General features: G+C 49.0%; 4 protein-coding genes across 5 annotated transcripts; 2 read left to right on the top strand and 2 right to left on the bottom strand.

Moving 5' to 3' along the window:
* Positions 1-142: 142 nt before the first annotated feature.
* On the top strand, positions 143-2301 carry creld2 (cysteine-rich with EGF-like domains 2). Its single transcript, XM_061269107.1, has 10 exons — positions 143-504; positions 593-675; positions 764-874; positions 955-1046; positions 1116-1292; positions 1363-1461; positions 1524-1607; positions 1665-1760; positions 1820-1960; positions 2032-2301. Exons 1-10 carry the CDS (start codon positions 367-369, stop codon positions 2079-2081), a joined length of 1071 nt encoding a protein of 356 aa, XP_061125091.1. The 5' UTR covers positions 143-366; the 3' UTR covers positions 2082-2301.
* A 296-nt stretch (positions 2302-2597) lies between these two features.
* LOC133145523 (dynamin-1-like protein) lies at positions 2598-7275 on the bottom strand. 2 transcript variants are annotated; one of them, XM_061269105.1, is made up of 19 exons: positions 7048-7275; positions 6570-6711; positions 6181-6227; positions 6046-6117; positions 5703-5789; positions 5489-5651; positions 5301-5421; positions 5056-5187; positions 4780-4986; positions 4585-4705; positions 4359-4514; positions 4205-4294; positions 4045-4137; positions 3909-3962; positions 3710-3781; positions 3336-3467; positions 3157-3266; positions 2930-3089; positions 2598-2856 (listed from the first exon to the last, which is right to left on the bottom strand). In XM_061269105.1, the coding sequence occupies exons 1-19, from the start codon at positions 7147-7149 to the stop codon at positions 2800-2802; spliced, it is 2118 nt and encodes a 705-aa protein (XP_061125089.1). In that variant the 5' UTR covers positions 7150-7275; the 3' UTR covers positions 2598-2799. The 2 variants fall into 2 exon arrangements, with proteins under 2 accessions (XP_061125089.1, XP_061125090.1); XM_061269106.1 differs by lacking the exon at positions 3710-3781.
* Positions 7276-7714: 439 nt separating this feature from the next.
* On the top strand, positions 7715-8683 carry stmp1 (short transmembrane mitochondrial protein 1). The gene is made up of 3 exons (XM_061269017.1): positions 7715-7872; positions 8013-8066; positions 8145-8683. The coding sequence occupies exons 1-3, from the start codon at positions 7858-7860 to the stop codon at positions 8214-8216; spliced, it is 141 nt and encodes a 46-aa protein (XP_061125001.1). The 5' UTR covers positions 7715-7857; the 3' UTR covers positions 8217-8683.
* Positions 8684-8744: 61 nt separating this feature from the next.
* On the bottom strand, positions 8745-15256 carry dhx57 (DEAH (Asp-Glu-Ala-Asp/His) box polypeptide 57). Its single transcript, XM_061269016.1, has 22 exons — positions 15055-15256; positions 14636-14830; positions 14342-14581; positions 14081-14275; positions 13106-13989; positions 12850-13004; positions 12650-12771; positions 12369-12564; positions 12169-12293; positions 11958-12091; positions 11837-11891; positions 11555-11769; positions 11364-11480; positions 11035-11305; positions 10768-10968; positions 10426-10702; positions 10260-10355; positions 9958-10179; positions 9809-9883; positions 9587-9715; positions 9315-9515; positions 8745-9249 (listed from the first exon to the last, which is right to left on the bottom strand). The coding sequence occupies exons 2-22, from the start codon at positions 14824-14826 to the stop codon at positions 9106-9108; spliced, it is 4245 nt and encodes a 1414-aa protein (XP_061125000.1). The 5' UTR covers positions 14827-14830; positions 15055-15256; the 3' UTR covers positions 8745-9105.
* Positions 15257-15403: the final 147 nt, after the last annotated feature.

Genomic DNA, 15403 nt, shown 5'->3' with positions numbered 1-15403 from the left:
CACACGTGGAAAGAGGGTGAGTTCTATTATTAAATTTCACGTTCGTGAATTTTTCACGAGTGGAACGCGCATTGTCCCGAGCGTGGCGGCAGGTGATTGGCTTTCCGTTTGATTGGCAGGCACAAAGAGCCAATGGCCGCAAGCCACAATTTGATCTTGGGGACTGAAGCGGAACACTGGAAGTCGTGCATCTTTTCCTCAGCCGGCATGTAAATATTACTTCACCGCGCGTTGTATTCAAACGCAATCTCTTATTTATTCTAAAAGGCGGTACATTTATTCGCTGCGTGCATCGCTCCGAAGGTACCATTAATAACATATTAGTTGTGTAGTGGATTTCACTGTGTGTCCTGATGAAACGGTGAAATGCTGCCCATGGGTCCAGATTTGCGACTTCTCGGGCTTTTGTCCTGTTTTATTTTACTTTTTCAATTCACGAATGCAAAGAGGGATTTAAAAAGCTCCTGTGTTACCTGCCAGCAGATTACTGACAACTTCCGAAAGGTAAGCGATCAAACTATTCTAATGAATGAAGTCGAAATATAGATTGCATAATCTGTATTTTTTTTTTTATGGTTGTTTTTGCATTTAGGGCTATGAGAGAACTGAAAAGCAAAATTTTGGTGGTGGCAACACAGCCTGGGAGGAAAGGGCATTGTCTAAATATGAGACAAGGTATGAAATATAACGCAATTGTAGCCTGATCATAAGTAATCTTAATTATTAAAAGTATCACAGTTTTGTAACCATTTTAATTTTACAGTGAGATCCGACTGATGGAGATAATTGAGGGTCTGTGTGACAGCAGCAGCTTCGAGTGCAACAAGATGCTGGAAGAACACGAGGAATTGTTAGAGACATGGTGGTTTAAAAGGTTAGTGGACGTGAACTCCGAATGTTACTCCAAACATCTCCTTGATCTTATTTTTGTTTTTATCTGCTGTCGGAATAAAGGAAAACAAAGCATCCCGTTTTGCATACATGGTTCTGCATCGACACCCTCAAAGTGTGCTGTCCAAAAGGCACATTTGGACCTGACTGCAACGGTAAGGACATTTCTTGCTATAAAACCACACACAGGTTGCTGTAATTATTTTTTTTTGTGCGTGTCAAAGCTTGTGTGGGAGGTTCCGAGAAACCCTGCAACGGGAACGGCAAATGTGACGGCGACGGAACCCGAGGAGGGGACGGCAAGTGCTTATGCGACATGGAGTACAAGGGCGAATTCTGCCTGGACTGCATCGACGGCTACTTCCACCAATTGCGCAACGACTCCTTCTCCCTGTGCACAAGTACGAAATCACCAATTATTTCTCACTTTAAAAATCAACAATGGACTACCGAGCATCTCGTCTCCGTTAGAATGCCACCCCTCCTGCAAGACCTGCAGCGAGGCAACCAATCAGGACTGCGACGAGTGCGAGGATGGCTGGGAGGAGGACGAGCAGGAAGCCTGCATTGGTAGGACTACCTCATTTCAAGAGGCGTTCCGACTCCTCCAACCACACGCGATGTGATTCCAGATGTGGACGAGTGCTCCAAAGACTCCCCGCCATGTCAAGAAAACCAATACTGCATCAACACGGAAGGCTCTTACTCCTGCAAAGGTAAACATCTCGATTCTGTCCGATTGGGCCGGAAATGATTTTTTTTTCTTCTGGCAGGTTGCGATAAAGCGTGCACGGGATGCGCTGGAGCCGGTGCGGGCATGTGCAAAGCGTGCGCTGGTGGATACCAGGACTCTGAGGACACCTGCACAGGTTTGTAGTTTCATCGAAGGAAAGAAGCGATAAAGATTTAAGCTTACATTTTTAACTAGATATCGACGAGTGTTCCCAAGCCGAGCCGATGTGCACTAAGGAGCACCAGCAGTGTGTCAATAGCGAAGGCAGCTACAAGTGTCTCTGCTCAGCCGGCTACGAGGACCAGGAAGGCGAGTGCGTCCAAAAGCCACAAGAAGGTATGTGTCCACTCTTGAATGTTCTCAGAAGTTAGTCATCTCCGTCTAAATCTTTACTATTGCGTCATCAGTACAAGAAGAGGAGGCGGGAGAATCCGAGAGTCCTCACGCGGAGCTGTGATGAAGATCTTTTCGACGCTGGCTCATTTTAAAAAGATTGGGGGGAAAAAAAAAACTTTGAAAACTTCAACAGTCGCCAGTCAGTGTTTTCTACTTTGTGGACCAAGGAGGAGTCATTGACATTTTATGCTGTCGTTTTTGCACTGCTCAATGTGTCCTGATTTGTCATCTTCTTTTAAAGTACTTAAATGTGTTACAAATAAAGACGTGATCGAAATCCATTTTTGTGGTAGTGACCATAAATGACCACAAGAGGGCAGTCTAACCATAACGAATGAACTTCTTCTGATTAAAGACGTGATCGAAATCCATTTTTGTGCTAGTGACCATAAATGACCACAGGAGGGCAGTCTTACCATAACGAATGAACTTCCTCTGACTTACTTTCTGCATTAAGTGATTTAAAAACTCAAAAGAGTCGAACTGAAATGGACACCGGATATTTTCTAAAGTGTTATTGCGGACTTCTGGACACTTCTTAGTCCAAACTTTAAATAAACTCAAATCTACACAAAAGTTCAGAGCACTTTTATCATTTAATGTGTCACCACCAAACACATTGACAACTTTTGTCCAGTCACAATAAATATAATGTTACAATGTCATGACATACTATATTTACATAATCTTCAACGCAAACTTGTTTCCAAGGTACATGAGGCCATGATGGCGTCTACTTTTAAGGGAAGGTTCAGTGCATTTTATTCGTAGCTTTCAAGTCACCACAGATGAGTTTCTCGGATTTCAGCTATGACCTGGCTCGCTTTCTGCAGCGCCTGCATCGAAAAATATATATATAGAAGGAAAGAATTTTCCATCCAGGACATGAAGACCTGAGCGTCTTTTTACCTGCAGCATGTCGGCCGCTTCCTTGCGGCGCTGGGCCATGTCCTCCGACTCCGTCAGCAGATCGTTGAGGAGCCCCGACTTGTAGAGCTGCCCCACCAGCTCGCTCTGGAGGCTGTCCTTCACGTGGTTGACCAGGAAGTGCATCACCGCCTTGGGCACGCTTGAGGAGCACATCGAATATATTTAATACGCCGCACTGTGACAAAAGCATCTCTCCGCCCGCTTACCTGTCTTGGATGTTCTTGCGGACAATCAGGAAGTAGGACTTGATGAGGCGTTCGATGACCTCGCAGTCGCGCTGCTCACGTGACGACAGCTTCCTGGCTACCGGCACGGGCTAAGATTCCAAAAGTTATTACTCCTCCTCCTGACAAATTAGGTCGGGAGGGCAAGGAGGACGCCTCACCACGTCCAGCAAGTTGACGGCTCCTTTGAGAGGGCTTCCCGGACCCGAGCCTGCGCCTTCCTCTTCTCTCTTGAGCATCCCCCTCCAGGTGCCTGCCCCGTCCTGGTCGCCCTGCGGCCCTGCCGCCAGAGCCTGGAAATAAAAAAAACCACACCGTCACAAAGCTTTCTTTACAAGCTCGGAATGCAATACAAACGCAAAAGTGCTTGCGGGGGGAAAAAGAAGAATTGGTCAAGACTGGAGGAAACACAAGTTAGTGCAAGTCCACTCAGAGCAGGAAAAAAAAAAAGAGCATGACTTGGGGGGAAATGAGGATCCGGCTACAAGCAAGACATCCATCGATCGATCCAGGCACGAGGCAAGAAGCTGCCCACCTTGGCGCCGTCCGCGTCTGCTCCGGACGCGGGGGGCTCACCAGAAACTGCAGCCGGGCCTTTGCCAACAGACTGGCAGAGAAATCAAATGAAAGCAAGAAAGAGATAGAGAAAAAGTGGGGGGCAGGTAATAATTTGGTTCTTTAGGTGAAACCTACACAGTGAAAACCCTTGCTTGAATATTCAAGAAGAACTTTACCTTCTCCCGGGGCACTGCAGTGGGAAGTTCTCTCATCCGGTTTCTCCTTTGCTCCTGTGACACAATTGAATTGGAATGAATGAAGTTCTCTTCTGTAACAGATGACAAAGAATAGAACAATACAACAAACACGCACCTCGATGTTGTTGTTCATGACCCCGCAGGCGTCTGCAAAGTCCGGATGCTTTGTGTTGATGTAAGCCAGCTCGATGGCAACCAAGTTGTGGACCTTACGGAACGGCGAAATCGTCTCAAATAGGCCACGGGAAAAAAATACATAAATTCAGCACATGTACCATCTCATTGGTGATGGGCAGCCTTTTCCTCAAGAGGGAAGTGACCACTTCCACGATGGCCTCGTGGAGCTTTGGGAATCTCTGCAGCTCCTGGTGGACAAGTCGGTAATTACCGGAAAGCGACCCCGGCCCCTTTCTGGACGCCGGCGACTACCTGCGTGCTGTAGTTGCTGCAGTGCTGGATAATCCTCTGCATCTCCTCGTGGACCAACTCCACGCAGCGCAAACTGGGCTCCTCCAGGCGCTTTACTTGCTTCTTCACCAGGAGCTCGAAGGAGATCTCGGGCACGAACAGAGAAGGACGGGGGCCCTGACGCGGAGGAGAAAGGTCAGCTTTGAGAAGACAGGGGGAAAGAAAAAAAAAAAAAAGCGGCACTCACGGTGGCGTTCCTTATGGCTGTGAGGATGTCGATGGTGCTGAGCCCTCCCAGGGGATCCACGCATTCCAAAGTTCGGCCAAAAGTCTCGTGGAATATGTAACAGATCCGGGCGCCGCCGCACCTAAAACGGCCATACTCCATGAGCTGGACTTCACACGGGCCACGTTACGAAACAATTAAAAAAAAGACACCGACAGCTCTGCCGTCTCGATGTACTTGGCCGTGCCCTCGATGGTGTTGCAGTACTCGGTGGCGAACTTGGTGATGAGCTGCAGCAAGGTGGCGCTTTGGTCCTCCACCGGCTCGCCGTAGCTGCCGAGCAGCGACTGGTACTGGGCGGCCAGCACGTTGATGCGAGTCTTCAGCTCCGGCAGACAGTCACGGATGTGATGCATCAGGAGTCTGACGAGGCAAGCGACGTCAAGCTCCACTGTCTTCATTACCCGAGTCGGGAATCTGGATCAGACTGACCTGTTAAGGGTCCTGGCCAGGTATTTGGTCCCGTTGCGATTAGCGAGCGAGGGATATTTCTTCTGCAGGAAGCCGTGTTCGTCACGGATGGCGTCAGCCACGGGCTTTTTATTGTTGATGTCCAGCTGGCTCCTGCGCACATCGGATCATCAACAATGTTCCGTGATTAATATTTAATGCCGAGTCCAAAAGCCAAGCTTTGATTAGAATGGTAGGTCATAAATAATCAATGCATATCGACCCACCTGTTGACCACGCCGATGAGTCCTAGTTTAACAGGAATGACTCGACCCATCAGCACGTCCATGGCGTCGGTACCGGCGTCCATCAGGTCCAGTTTGGTCACCACGGCCAATGTCCTCCTGCCTGTAAGGTGACAAAATAGTTGTTTGGTTTCAATGGCCGCGCTAAGGGAAATGCTTTTGGACTTTACCGTCCGGGTCCACCTGCCGGGCCACTTTGAGGGCCTCCGACGTGGCCATGTCGGTGTTGGCGGCGCTGACGGCTAATATGATGCAGTTGGGGTTGGAGATGTACTTCAGGATGAGCTCGAGGATCTGGAGCTCGATGTGTACGGGCTGATCTCCCACGGGCACCTGAGAGAAAACGGTATTAAGCCGCGTTGGAGTCGCGAAGGGCGCCGTTACCTTGGTGATGCCGGGCAGGTCCACCAGGGTGAGGTTGACGACGTGGGGAGAAAATATCTTCAGATGGATGGGGTCATCACTGATGCCCTGGACAAAAACAAATTGATTGCTTCATTTTTGGTCCATTATTAATCAGAACAGTGGGCCCCATACCGTAATTTTCGGACTATAAGTCACGTTTTTTTTCACAGTTTGGGTAGGGGGGGGTGGGGGGGGGGCAACTTATACTCAGGAGCGACTTATATACATATATATGTTTTTTTTTTCACTTTTTTGGGCATTTTATGGCTGGTGCGACTTATAGTCCGAACATTACGGTATATATTCTTCACATACAACTCACCTTATTATTCCCCGACACTCGCTCCGTTTCAGCTTCTATTTCTTGCCTGATTTCATCAAAATCAGTGTAGATCTGGGAAAAAAAAATAAAATAAATGAGATTGATTACCTGGTCCGATTAGCCACCACTTGATACCTTATTTTTGGTGTGCAGAAACTTTCCCCATTCTTCACCTTCTCTGCCTGTACAAGACAAACGCACATTTTAAAGTATGACCACCAAGAGTGACAAAGATTGTGTGCGGGATGCAAGGCCACGAGAGGCAGGGTGGCGAAAGGGCTCCACTAAAGCTGGGGATCAAATGACGAGGAGGAGGAGGAAGAGGGTGGTTCAAATGTGATCCACATGACTACAATGCACCTTTATGGAGCTTTTTCACACCCCGGAATCTGGAGGTGATTAAACAGCAGCAGAGAAAGAAAACTTCATTGTCAGGACACCAAAATGTGTGGTGGAAAAGATTGAGAACACAAATAAAGGATGGAGAGGGATTTGGAAAATCGAGTGGAAAAATCGACACCTACCGACGTCGTCGTTTTTGCGGGCATCTCCCGGATCGACGTGAACCAGCTGGAGGATGAGAGGCCGCCGAGTGACGATGCCGGTCCCGCGAGGGAGCAGGTCACGACCCACCAGGCTTTCCAGGACGGAACTCTTGCCGCTGCTCTGGAGATGTAACAAGCACAGATTTATACAATTGATTTTTGTCGAAATTGGAGATATGAATGCCAAGGGGTTGGTGGTGATAATGACGAACCAGAATGGTGAAATACATCGCTGAAGTATTTTAGTGGCCTTCGTTGGCCAGCAGAGTCTTGGAATCATTCCTAAATTTAGCACTGAGTGAAGGTTATCAGTCTTTCTAGTGTGGACGTGAAAGCACATCTAAATATGTACGTAATTGTCTTCTATAATGCATACAAATCCAAAATAATATGAAGCATTGACTGGCTAAATGATCCCCACTAGGAGCTTTTATTGGCAGTTAGCCGCTTACTGTACCTGGGTCCCCACGACAGCTATTTGCGGCAGCTGGATGATATCCGCGCCCACAGTGTTGAACACATCCTGGAGCTTGTTGATGACGGGAATGAGTGCCTCCATGTCTTCGGTTTCGCGACGAGGGAATCGCCGGCTAATCGGCTATTTTTTGTGATGGAGCCAAAGTCATTCAATGTCTCGCCATCGCCACCATTGCGACAACGGCAGCTGCGCTTGAGAATTTAAGGCGATGGGACTTGTAGTTTTTTGTTGCATTCTATCGTGGCCCGTGATGAGAAAAGGACTACAAAGGTGGATCTCATACAACGCGAGCATACACGATTGGCTGCAACTCTCGCGCATGCGTGAACGCATTGTTATGGTAAGCGTACTTTATTTGTTGTTGTTTTTTCACAAGTTAATGTATACCCTATATCAGACATGGCCCACGGGGCCGTTTAATCCGGCCCGCTAAACCTGAATAAATCGTATTATTATTTTTTTTGGGGGGGGGGGGGGGTCATTTTCCCTGCAATTACTATGTTTCCCCAGTAGATGGGGATTTCATTCAGCGTTTTTAGTGATAATTTGGAATCAGGGACGTTCCAAGTCGCTGTGACGAATCTGCAGTAGCGAAACGCAAAACTGCGCAACTCGCTTTACAATAACAGTCGTAACTCGAGACGGGGAGCAAAATAACATGGGAGCAACTTGACATCTAACACCGGAAGTGAAAGCTTCACTTCTGATAGCTAAGCTTTAACAGACGGACGTTATTTTTTTTCTTCAAATAAACTAAGTCTATCACCTTTAAGCCTTTAACGTTGCACTATGTTACAGTTCTTGGTGAGTTAAGTCTTACTTTTTTATTTCTTCGACCATTAACGGGAGTCGAAACGAAGGCTAACAGTATAATTAAACGAAACATGATTATGAGCCCGAAAGTTGCTCGATGCTTTTAAAATTGACATGTGATCATCTTTCAGGCAGGATTCACCTTGGGCAACCTTGTGGGCATGTACCTCGCTCAGAACTACGACGTAAGTTTATTAGCACCATCAAAGTTCCAATTCTTCAGTGTTAATTATATTTGTATTGCACTGGATTGTGTCTGCAAGGTACCCAACGTAGCCAAAAAAATCGAGGCGTTCAAGAAAGACGTGGAGGCTAAGAAGAAGCCCCCCGAGTGACCAATGTGGAAGATGTTTCCACCAAGAATATGCACTGTGTAAAACATCTATTTATTTCACAGGGTCATGCAACATGCTTGCACTTGTTTATATATATACATACGTGGGAATAATGACAGTGTCTGAAACATTTATATCATACTCACAGGACTGTTACATATATTTTTACGAGATGGCTGGACCGTTTCTTGGCTGCTTTTAGATACCTAGTCTTTTGGGTGGTCTTGGTAGCCTTGGCGGGGGGGGGAAGTGTCACCATTTGGGGTTAGGTATTTGGTGAGGTGGATCAGTTGATGTAAGATTAAAAAAACTTCTTTTAAAAGCAAGAGAGCGGCCACAAAAACAGCTCACCAGTTCTGTGCAGTTGCTGATATGCCAACAAAAGATTTCGACCAGCTCCTTGTTTGTTTATGCCCTGTTGTCATGGTAACGGCACATACTGGACCAACTTGGGCTCTCCCACAAAATTGTTCAAGACTCGAAATGTCACAGAGAACCAAAGATGCAAATAAAAGCCAACAAAAAAAGTACCTTGCTTGTTTTATTTCAAATATCTTCAGACAAAGTCTTTGGCGACTCCCCGATTCAAGAAGCCCTTGGTGGTCACATTGCGAGCATGCAAATCCATTCTGAAAAGCATGCGGACACAAAAGGACCTTCCTGTCACTTTGGGTACAAGGTATCCAATATGGATCCTGGAAATCATAACGTGCAAAAGCATGCATAGCAAATGACTGTTTTTTTGTTTTTACAATGGAAGTCACCATGGCGACATAGCAGCATAAATCTATTTAAAAAGAATGCTGTCGGGACCCAAGACGTTTGTAAACAACGATGGATTTTTTTTTTCTTCCATGAGATGGAAAAGGTCAGAACGCTTTGGAGCGGGTTACTGAGTGGACACGAGGTTGACGATCATGTGGATGATGCGGGAGCCGCGGGGGCAGCTGCACAGGTCCATGATGGGGTTCCGGATTTTATCCTCCAGCAGGCGGTCCAGCTCCAGGCGCAGCTCCTTTATCAGCTCTGCCACCTGTATGAAGCGCAACCTCATGAATTATTCTATTTTTTTTTTCAATAAATGAGCTGAGCGCTGACCTGGTGAGAATCGGCAGCGAATCGAATCCATCCGTCGTCCAGGGAGATGACAAACTGGCCCTTGTGCATGTCCACGTTGATCTCCCCGCCTCCAAACAGCACCAAAGCGTACACGGACACCATGCTGCAGTCCCGGATGAAGACCCGACTGGTTTTCACCTTCTCCAAGTACACCAGGTAGGGGCTGGCGTACTGGCGGAACTTTAGCGCAGAAGGGGGACACGCTCGAGTCGGTTGGCTCCGGCTTTGTCCCGATTCGTGGCGGCACTCACCGAGTAGTTGACGGACGAGGGGTGAACGTGGACGCAGCCGTCGCTCTTAGTCAGGAAGTGCAGCTCGTTGGGGTGCATCTTCACCGCTCCTTTGATGCTCATCTTGTAAACGTCTTGAGGGGCTTTGACCTGGACACCAAACGGCGCAAAGACATTTTCATTTTGACGTCACCTGATTCCATATCAACTTTTTCTTCCTCTCATTTTTGCGAATGATTGCACCTGCACCACATTGGGATAGAGGGCAGCACACAGCATGGCAGACATGAGGTCCATGTTCTCCGCATTGAGGTTCGCCTAGAAGAGAAAGAATGTACGTGAAATTTCATTCAAGTAAATCTAACATACATGTAGCTAGACGCGGTAGGTACCTCGGGGCCCGTAGCCTCCATAACACCGTCGGAGCCTTTGGAGCTGAGTCGCTCGATGTCCCTGGACCTCAGCCCCTCTTTGATGAAGCCGATGTCGGAAAGCAGCTCGGCAAACTGCCGCTTGACGCAAGCGATTTCCTGCAGAACCCGCCCGGACAGGAAGTTCTCCTGGCAATAACCGTGGCCAGACGCTTTGGCTGCCTTTTTAGCGCTGTACCAACCCTAGAACACAAAAAGATCAAACAAACTAATGATAGATAAAAGCTAAAGCCAACTCTTGTTTCATCTTTGTAAATGAGCACCTTGTAAGCCTGCAGCAGAGCCAGGTGGTCACTCCTGGCCACGGCAAAGGCCAGTTTCTTCACGTTGGCCTCCTCCTGCTTGCCCCACGGTGACACCTTGAAGACGGTAAAACAAAGGCGATCAGTACACGTCCCTCCAACGAGGGCTTTCCAAACGGGTTCTTACAAAAGGTGATTTGAAGGCGAGACTGGCAGCGATGGTGAGCGCCGGGTCGAGGCAGCGGAAGATGGCGCCAAACAGCATGAGCTTGCCGACCCGTACGTCGACGGGCAGGCGGGCCAGGTGGTAGCCCAGCGGAGTGAGCTTCTCCTCTGCCGTCAGGGCGCCGAGGGCCTGCAGGCGCCGCTCGGCCGCCTCCAAGCTGCCCGTGGCCGGCGGCTCGATGAGGCAACAGAAGACGTCCTCCAGCGGTTGCTCGGCGAACACGTCCAGGATCTTGATGCTGTCGGAAGCGGAAGGGAGCAAAGTGTGATTCTGGCTCGCACAGAGACGGACAGATGGATCTACCGGAGGCAGAGCTGCTCCAGGGGAACTCTCTGGATCTGGGGAATCTGTTGCTCGGCCAGCTGGTGTCGGAAGCAGTGGCTGGTGAAAAGGTGGAAGCACACCCCGGAGGCCACGCGGCCCGCCCGGCCCTTCCTCTGCAGCGCGTTGGCCCGCGAGACCCACGACTCTTCCAGGCTCTCCATGCTTTTGGACGCGTCGTAGCTGAAAAGGGACACTTATCACGACAGAGGCATCTCCAGAACTCAGCCCTCCACTTTTGAGAGTCACCTTTTCTCCTTCATCTTGCCGCAGTCAATGACGTACACCACGTCGTCGATGGTGACCGAGGTCTCGGCGATGTTGGTGGAGATGATGATCTTGGTGACGCCCTCGGGCGGGCGGTTGAAGACGGCCTGCTGCTCCTCGTTGGACATACTGGAGTGGAGCGGGTACACCACGCATCTGTCGGTGCGCCTGTTGCTGAACTTCCTGTTTGACTGCAGCTGCTCAAAAAGCATCTTGATCTCGGCGAGGCCGGGAAGAAACACCAGCACGGCACCTGGAGCCGGCGAGAACCGTCAAAGTTCGTGACTTGACCCCGCTTCGGTGATTCTTACCTGGGGGGTAACTGTGCTTGCCATCCACAATCCACTCCAGCAGACTTTCTATCAGGTCCATATTGATCTTGTCCAGGTCCATCGCGGCAATGGTCTTCAGCACAGATGCTTTACAACCTGAACGAGCAGCAAAAACACCAGTCGGGTCTTGTCGTCGTCTCCATAGCGACAGCGACTTTCCCGGAGTTCACCTTTGAATCTAACCGTAAGTTCCTGCAAGCTGAGCTGCTGGTCGGGCACCGAGTCCTTGACAAAGTCCTTTTTAGTGAAAGACATGAAGTTCCACATGTCCTCCTCCAAGGTGTCCACGATGCCCTTTGGCGCTCCCCTTCCACCCTGCCGACTCGCGGCGGAGGAGTTTTGCCGCCTTGAGCGCACGTAAGGGCTCCCGTCCTCCACCACGTAGCTGAAAACATTGATGGAGATGATTACAAGCCACTCGTTAAGACTTCGATCCATCGAGAAGCACTAACCGGGTCAAAGAGATGGCGTCCTCCAGGAAGAGCTGAGTCACGGGGAAAGTGTGACCTGGACAGATTTATACATATTCACTGAAAGGAAAATGGCTGCAAAATATATATATTTTTTTTTTACCAGGTATGTGAACAGTAGGACAGTCGTAGAAATATTCCGAGAAGAGGTTGGCATTCAGTGTGGCGCTCATGAGGATAATCTTCAAGTCAGGTCTCTGAAGAATCAGGTCTTTGAGGACCAAAAGGAGGAAGTCACTGGAAAGATAGAAATTGAAGTTGTTGTTTTTTTTACGAGGTGGCACCTTGCCCTAAGTGGGCGTCTATTTACAGACCTCTCGTCCGTGCGCTCGTGCACCTCGTCCACGATGACGTGGGTGACGTCTTGAAGGTCCGCGTCGCTCTGCAATCTTCTCAGCAACACTCCTGTGGTGCAGTAAAGCAGCCTAGTGGCAGACGACTAAAAGTGGAGAGGGGAAGGTTTAAAAGAAAACATTTTTTTCATTCCTTTTTGCTTATCCAAGCGTCAACACACCCTGACACTCTCCAGGCGAATCTGGTAGCCCACGGAGCGCCCGAGATTCTCGCCGCGTTCCTGCGCCACCCGCCTAGCCACCGAGGTGGCGGAGATTCGTCGCGGCTGAGTGCAGACGATGTTGGCCACCTTATCGGCCGGACCGGCCAAGGAAGCGTCCAGAATGAACTGGGGGATCTGAGTGGTCTTACCGCACCTTCAGAGAAGACCAACATTCATTGAAAGGGGTCGTTTGACGACACGTGAACCCCCCCCGGGCCGTATTTTGTCCACTGCCTCACCCCGTCATACCGCTGACGACCAACACTTGACAGCTTTCCAGCAGTTCCAGAATGTTGTATCTTTCATCCCAAGCCGGCAGCTTCGTCCTCTGCTCCAGCATTGACCTGAAGCTTTTGGAGGACTATCAAGTGATGGAACGAGTCGTTAGCACAGAAACGCAGATGAAGCTTTTATTTTTTGTCCTCGTGTCTGTCTGCACCTGTTTCTTGGCAAAGTCCCTGCACAGCTTGCCATTCTCTTGCAGCAGATTGGAATTATTGGTCACCCTCTTCCTCAGGTTGACGGAGCTGACGTTCTCCACGAGGACGGCGGCGACTTCGTTGTCTTCTTCTGGCCCGTCTGCTTCTCCGGCCCCTTTTGGCAAAAATAGGAAAGACACGGCGGAATTTAGACACTGTCCATCATCCTTAGGATTTTGACTTCTGTGAAAGAGCCAAATGTCTTGTATGGCGTACCACAGGGTAGAACTTTAGGTCCCCTGCTGCTTCCATTGTATTTGCTTCTCGGAATAGTGTCCTCACGGTCTACTGGCGGTGTGGTCCTTCTGCTGGGACAGACGCTTTCCACCAAAGCCTTGCTGGTCCCGACCTTCCGCTTCGCCGGGGCAACCGAGGCAGGGGGAACCACAACGGGCGGTGGCTTGCTGTATTTATGATGCGTGACGCCCACCAGCTCCTTCATGGTGGTCTCGTCCTCACACACGCTGACCAGAGTGTAAACCACAGGTTCGTTGTTGTGGGCGGCCATCAGCGCTTCCCCAAATAACCTTTCGGTCACGCTGAGCCGCCCGGCGGCGCCGACCGACTCGTCGTTGGTGCTGTAGGCCACGACCGGTGCTTGAGACGGATAGCTGTTCCCTTTGGGAAAACGGATCTCCAGTTCGTATTCCGGGGGAGAATAACTGCTGATGTCGGTCTGAGCTGGTCCATATTGGTCAGATGAGCCTTTATCGGGAGCTTGGTGCTTGAACTTGCATTTGCTGCCGTACCTACAGGCGTTTCCTTTCAAGTAGAACTGGCAGACTGTTTTCGAAGGCTTCTCGCTGTAGTTTTTTTCTATCTTCTTTGTGAGGAATGGGGTCTCCAAGGTTATGACCCACACTGAATTGGTTATGCGCTCCTGGAAACGGTCCCCAAAAATGGCAGCCAGCGCCAGGGCTTCCTCCTGCCTCTGGTTCAGGCACTCGTCGATGGGCGTGGCGGAGGGGCCCGCGTTGGAAACCGCTTCCTGTCCGTAGCGCTCAGTGTAAACCTCGTTAAGTAGCTGCGCCAATGTAATGCCGAAATCTCCTCCGCAGGACTCCAGTGCCTGCTTGCTGCGTTCGCGGTCAAAGCCATACCTAGACCAAAAAAAAAAAAAAGGTGACATTATAGTATGAATTTAAAATACTAACAAAATAATAATAGAATTTGGGAGAGACACGTGATCACCTGCTGAGTTTGCCGATAGCAAACAAGGAGACGACAGGTTCGGCTGGGGGACGTTCATGGTCGGACTCGTACTCTTCCGGGCTCGCCGCTCTCTCCACAGGCTCGTCGGTGGTGGTCCAAAACTGGCCTTCATCACGATGGTCCATCTCATCGTATTCTTCTGCCTCCTCCTCCTCGTCATTCAAATCGGTGTCCCTGAGGACATGAATAAGAGCAATGTTTTTAAAGTGGTTTTAAGGCTCCTCTTAATGCCGGTCTTACGCGTGCTCGTCCAAGTTGCCAGTCCTCAGGTCCCACAGCAGGTCCTTGACGAGTTCTTGGTTCTTGTTGGTCATAAAAATCTTCTGCATAGGCATGCTGCTGTCACTCGCCTTGGCGTATGTCCGGTTCTTTGCTAAGGGTTTGGGAAGAACGGACTTTGTGTGGTTGGATTTGTCTCCAGCTCCACCACCCCGTCCAGGATTGCCATTTCTGATATGGCTGCCGCTATTTTGTGTGTTTCTGGAGGTGAAAATACAGATTTATGACAGAATAAATCAAACTGAAGGTTTATACCTGTTGGATGGGCGCTGGGGTCCAAAACAAAGGGTGAAATCGTCGTCATCATCCCAGCGGCCACTTTCTCCTTTTCTACCTCCACCACCTCCTCCTCCTCCTCCACCTCCTCCTCCACCTCCTCCTCTCCCTCTCGGTTTGTTAAATTTCCCTCCTCCTCTATTGGGCTTCCCACCTCTTCTTGTACTCATTTTTCTGTCGACAGAAATTCAACCATCAGCACACCATCAAATGTATTTTATTAAATCAATGCCAAACTCGGTTTAAAGCCCATGTTTCAAAACAAACACAGTGGAAGCAAAACGAAGTCAAACATTTTCGTTCCAAAACTTCAAATAAAGAAAGACAAAACTTTTGACGCGCCGCTTAACGAAGCGGTGTATTCATTTAGCACGAAGGGCTTGTGCTAAAATGCTTACCGGCCGGCTTCCAATGAAATAAGAGGCTTTCTCGCTTCTTTCTCATTGAGGAAAAGTGGAGGAGGTTTTAATTTGAGCTATGAGTTTAAGTGACGTGTTATAGGGAAATGTCACGTTAAAAAAATGAACTCTATAGGAACAAAATAAAACAAAACAACACAAAATACCGCATGAGGAAGTAGCTAGGCACTTGCTGGTCGTTGATTGGTCAAACTTTAGAGGTCAAAGTTTTCACTTCCGGTAAAGCTATTTTCTAATAATTATCATATAGAAAGAGAAAAAATATATATAATTACATATGCTGGAAAAACAGAAAGCAAACCTATTTATTCCATGATTTTTGTGCTAT

This window comes from Syngnathus typhle, linkage group LG21, assembly GCF_033458585.1.
Source record: "Syngnathus typhle isolate RoL2023-S1 ecotype Sweden linkage group LG21, RoL_Styp_1.0, whole genome shotgun sequence".
Classification (NCBI taxonomy): Eukaryota; Metazoa; Chordata; class Actinopteri; order Syngnathiformes; family Syngnathidae; genus Syngnathus; species Syngnathus typhle.
Note: the sequence above shows the minus strand (reverse complement) of the source record. Positions and strands in the feature narration are given on the sequence as shown.

What these genes read in the sequence shown, in the direction of transcription:
- dhx57 (XM_061269016.1), bottom strand. Translation starts at nt 14,826, where the DNA reads ATGAGTACAAGAAGAGGTGGGAAGCCCAATAGAGGAGGAGGGAAATTT. An exon ending in TCCTACTGTTCACATACCTG is followed by an intron (nt 11,892 to 11,957) that starts GTAAAAAAAAAA and finishes AAATCTGTCCAG; the next exon opens with GTCACACTTTCCCCGTGACT. An exon ending in TGGAGGCTACGGGCCCCGAG is followed by an intron (nt 9,884 to 9,957) that starts GTACCTACCGCG and finishes TTTCTCTTCTAG; the next exon opens with GCGAACCTCAATGCGGAGAA.
- creld2 (XM_061269107.1), top strand. Translation starts at nt 367, where the DNA reads ATGCTGCCCATGGGTCCAGATTTGCGACTTCTCGGGCTTTTGTCCTGT. An exon ending in AGGCTCTTACTCCTGCAAAG is followed by an intron (nt 1,608 to 1,664) that starts GTAAACATCTCG and finishes TTCTTCTGGCAG; the next exon opens with GTTGCGATAAAGCGTGCACG. An exon ending in CGTCCAAAAGCCACAAGAAG is followed by an intron (nt 1,961 to 2,031) that starts GTATGTGTCCAC and finishes TTGCGTCATCAG; the next exon opens with TACAAGAAGAGGAGGCGGGA.
- LOC133145523 (XM_061269105.1), bottom strand. Translation starts at nt 7,149, where the DNA reads ATGGAGGCACTCATTCCCGTCATCAACAAGCTCCAGGATGTGTTCAAC. An exon ending in TACATCGAGACGGCAGAGCT is followed by an intron (nt 4,706 to 4,779) that starts GTCGGTGTCTTT and finishes TGGCCGTTTTAG; the next exon opens with GTGCGGCGGCGCCCGGATCT. An exon ending in GCAGCAACTACAGCACGCAG is followed by an intron (nt 4,295 to 4,358) that starts GTAGTCGCCGGC and finishes CTTGTCCACCAG; the next exon opens with GAGCTGCAGAGATTCCCAAA.
- stmp1 (XM_061269017.1), top strand. An exon ending in ACCTCGCTCAGAACTACGAC is followed by an intron (nt 8,067 to 8,144) that starts GTAAGTTTATTA and finishes TGTGTCTGCAAG; the next exon opens with GTACCCAACGTAGCCAAAAA.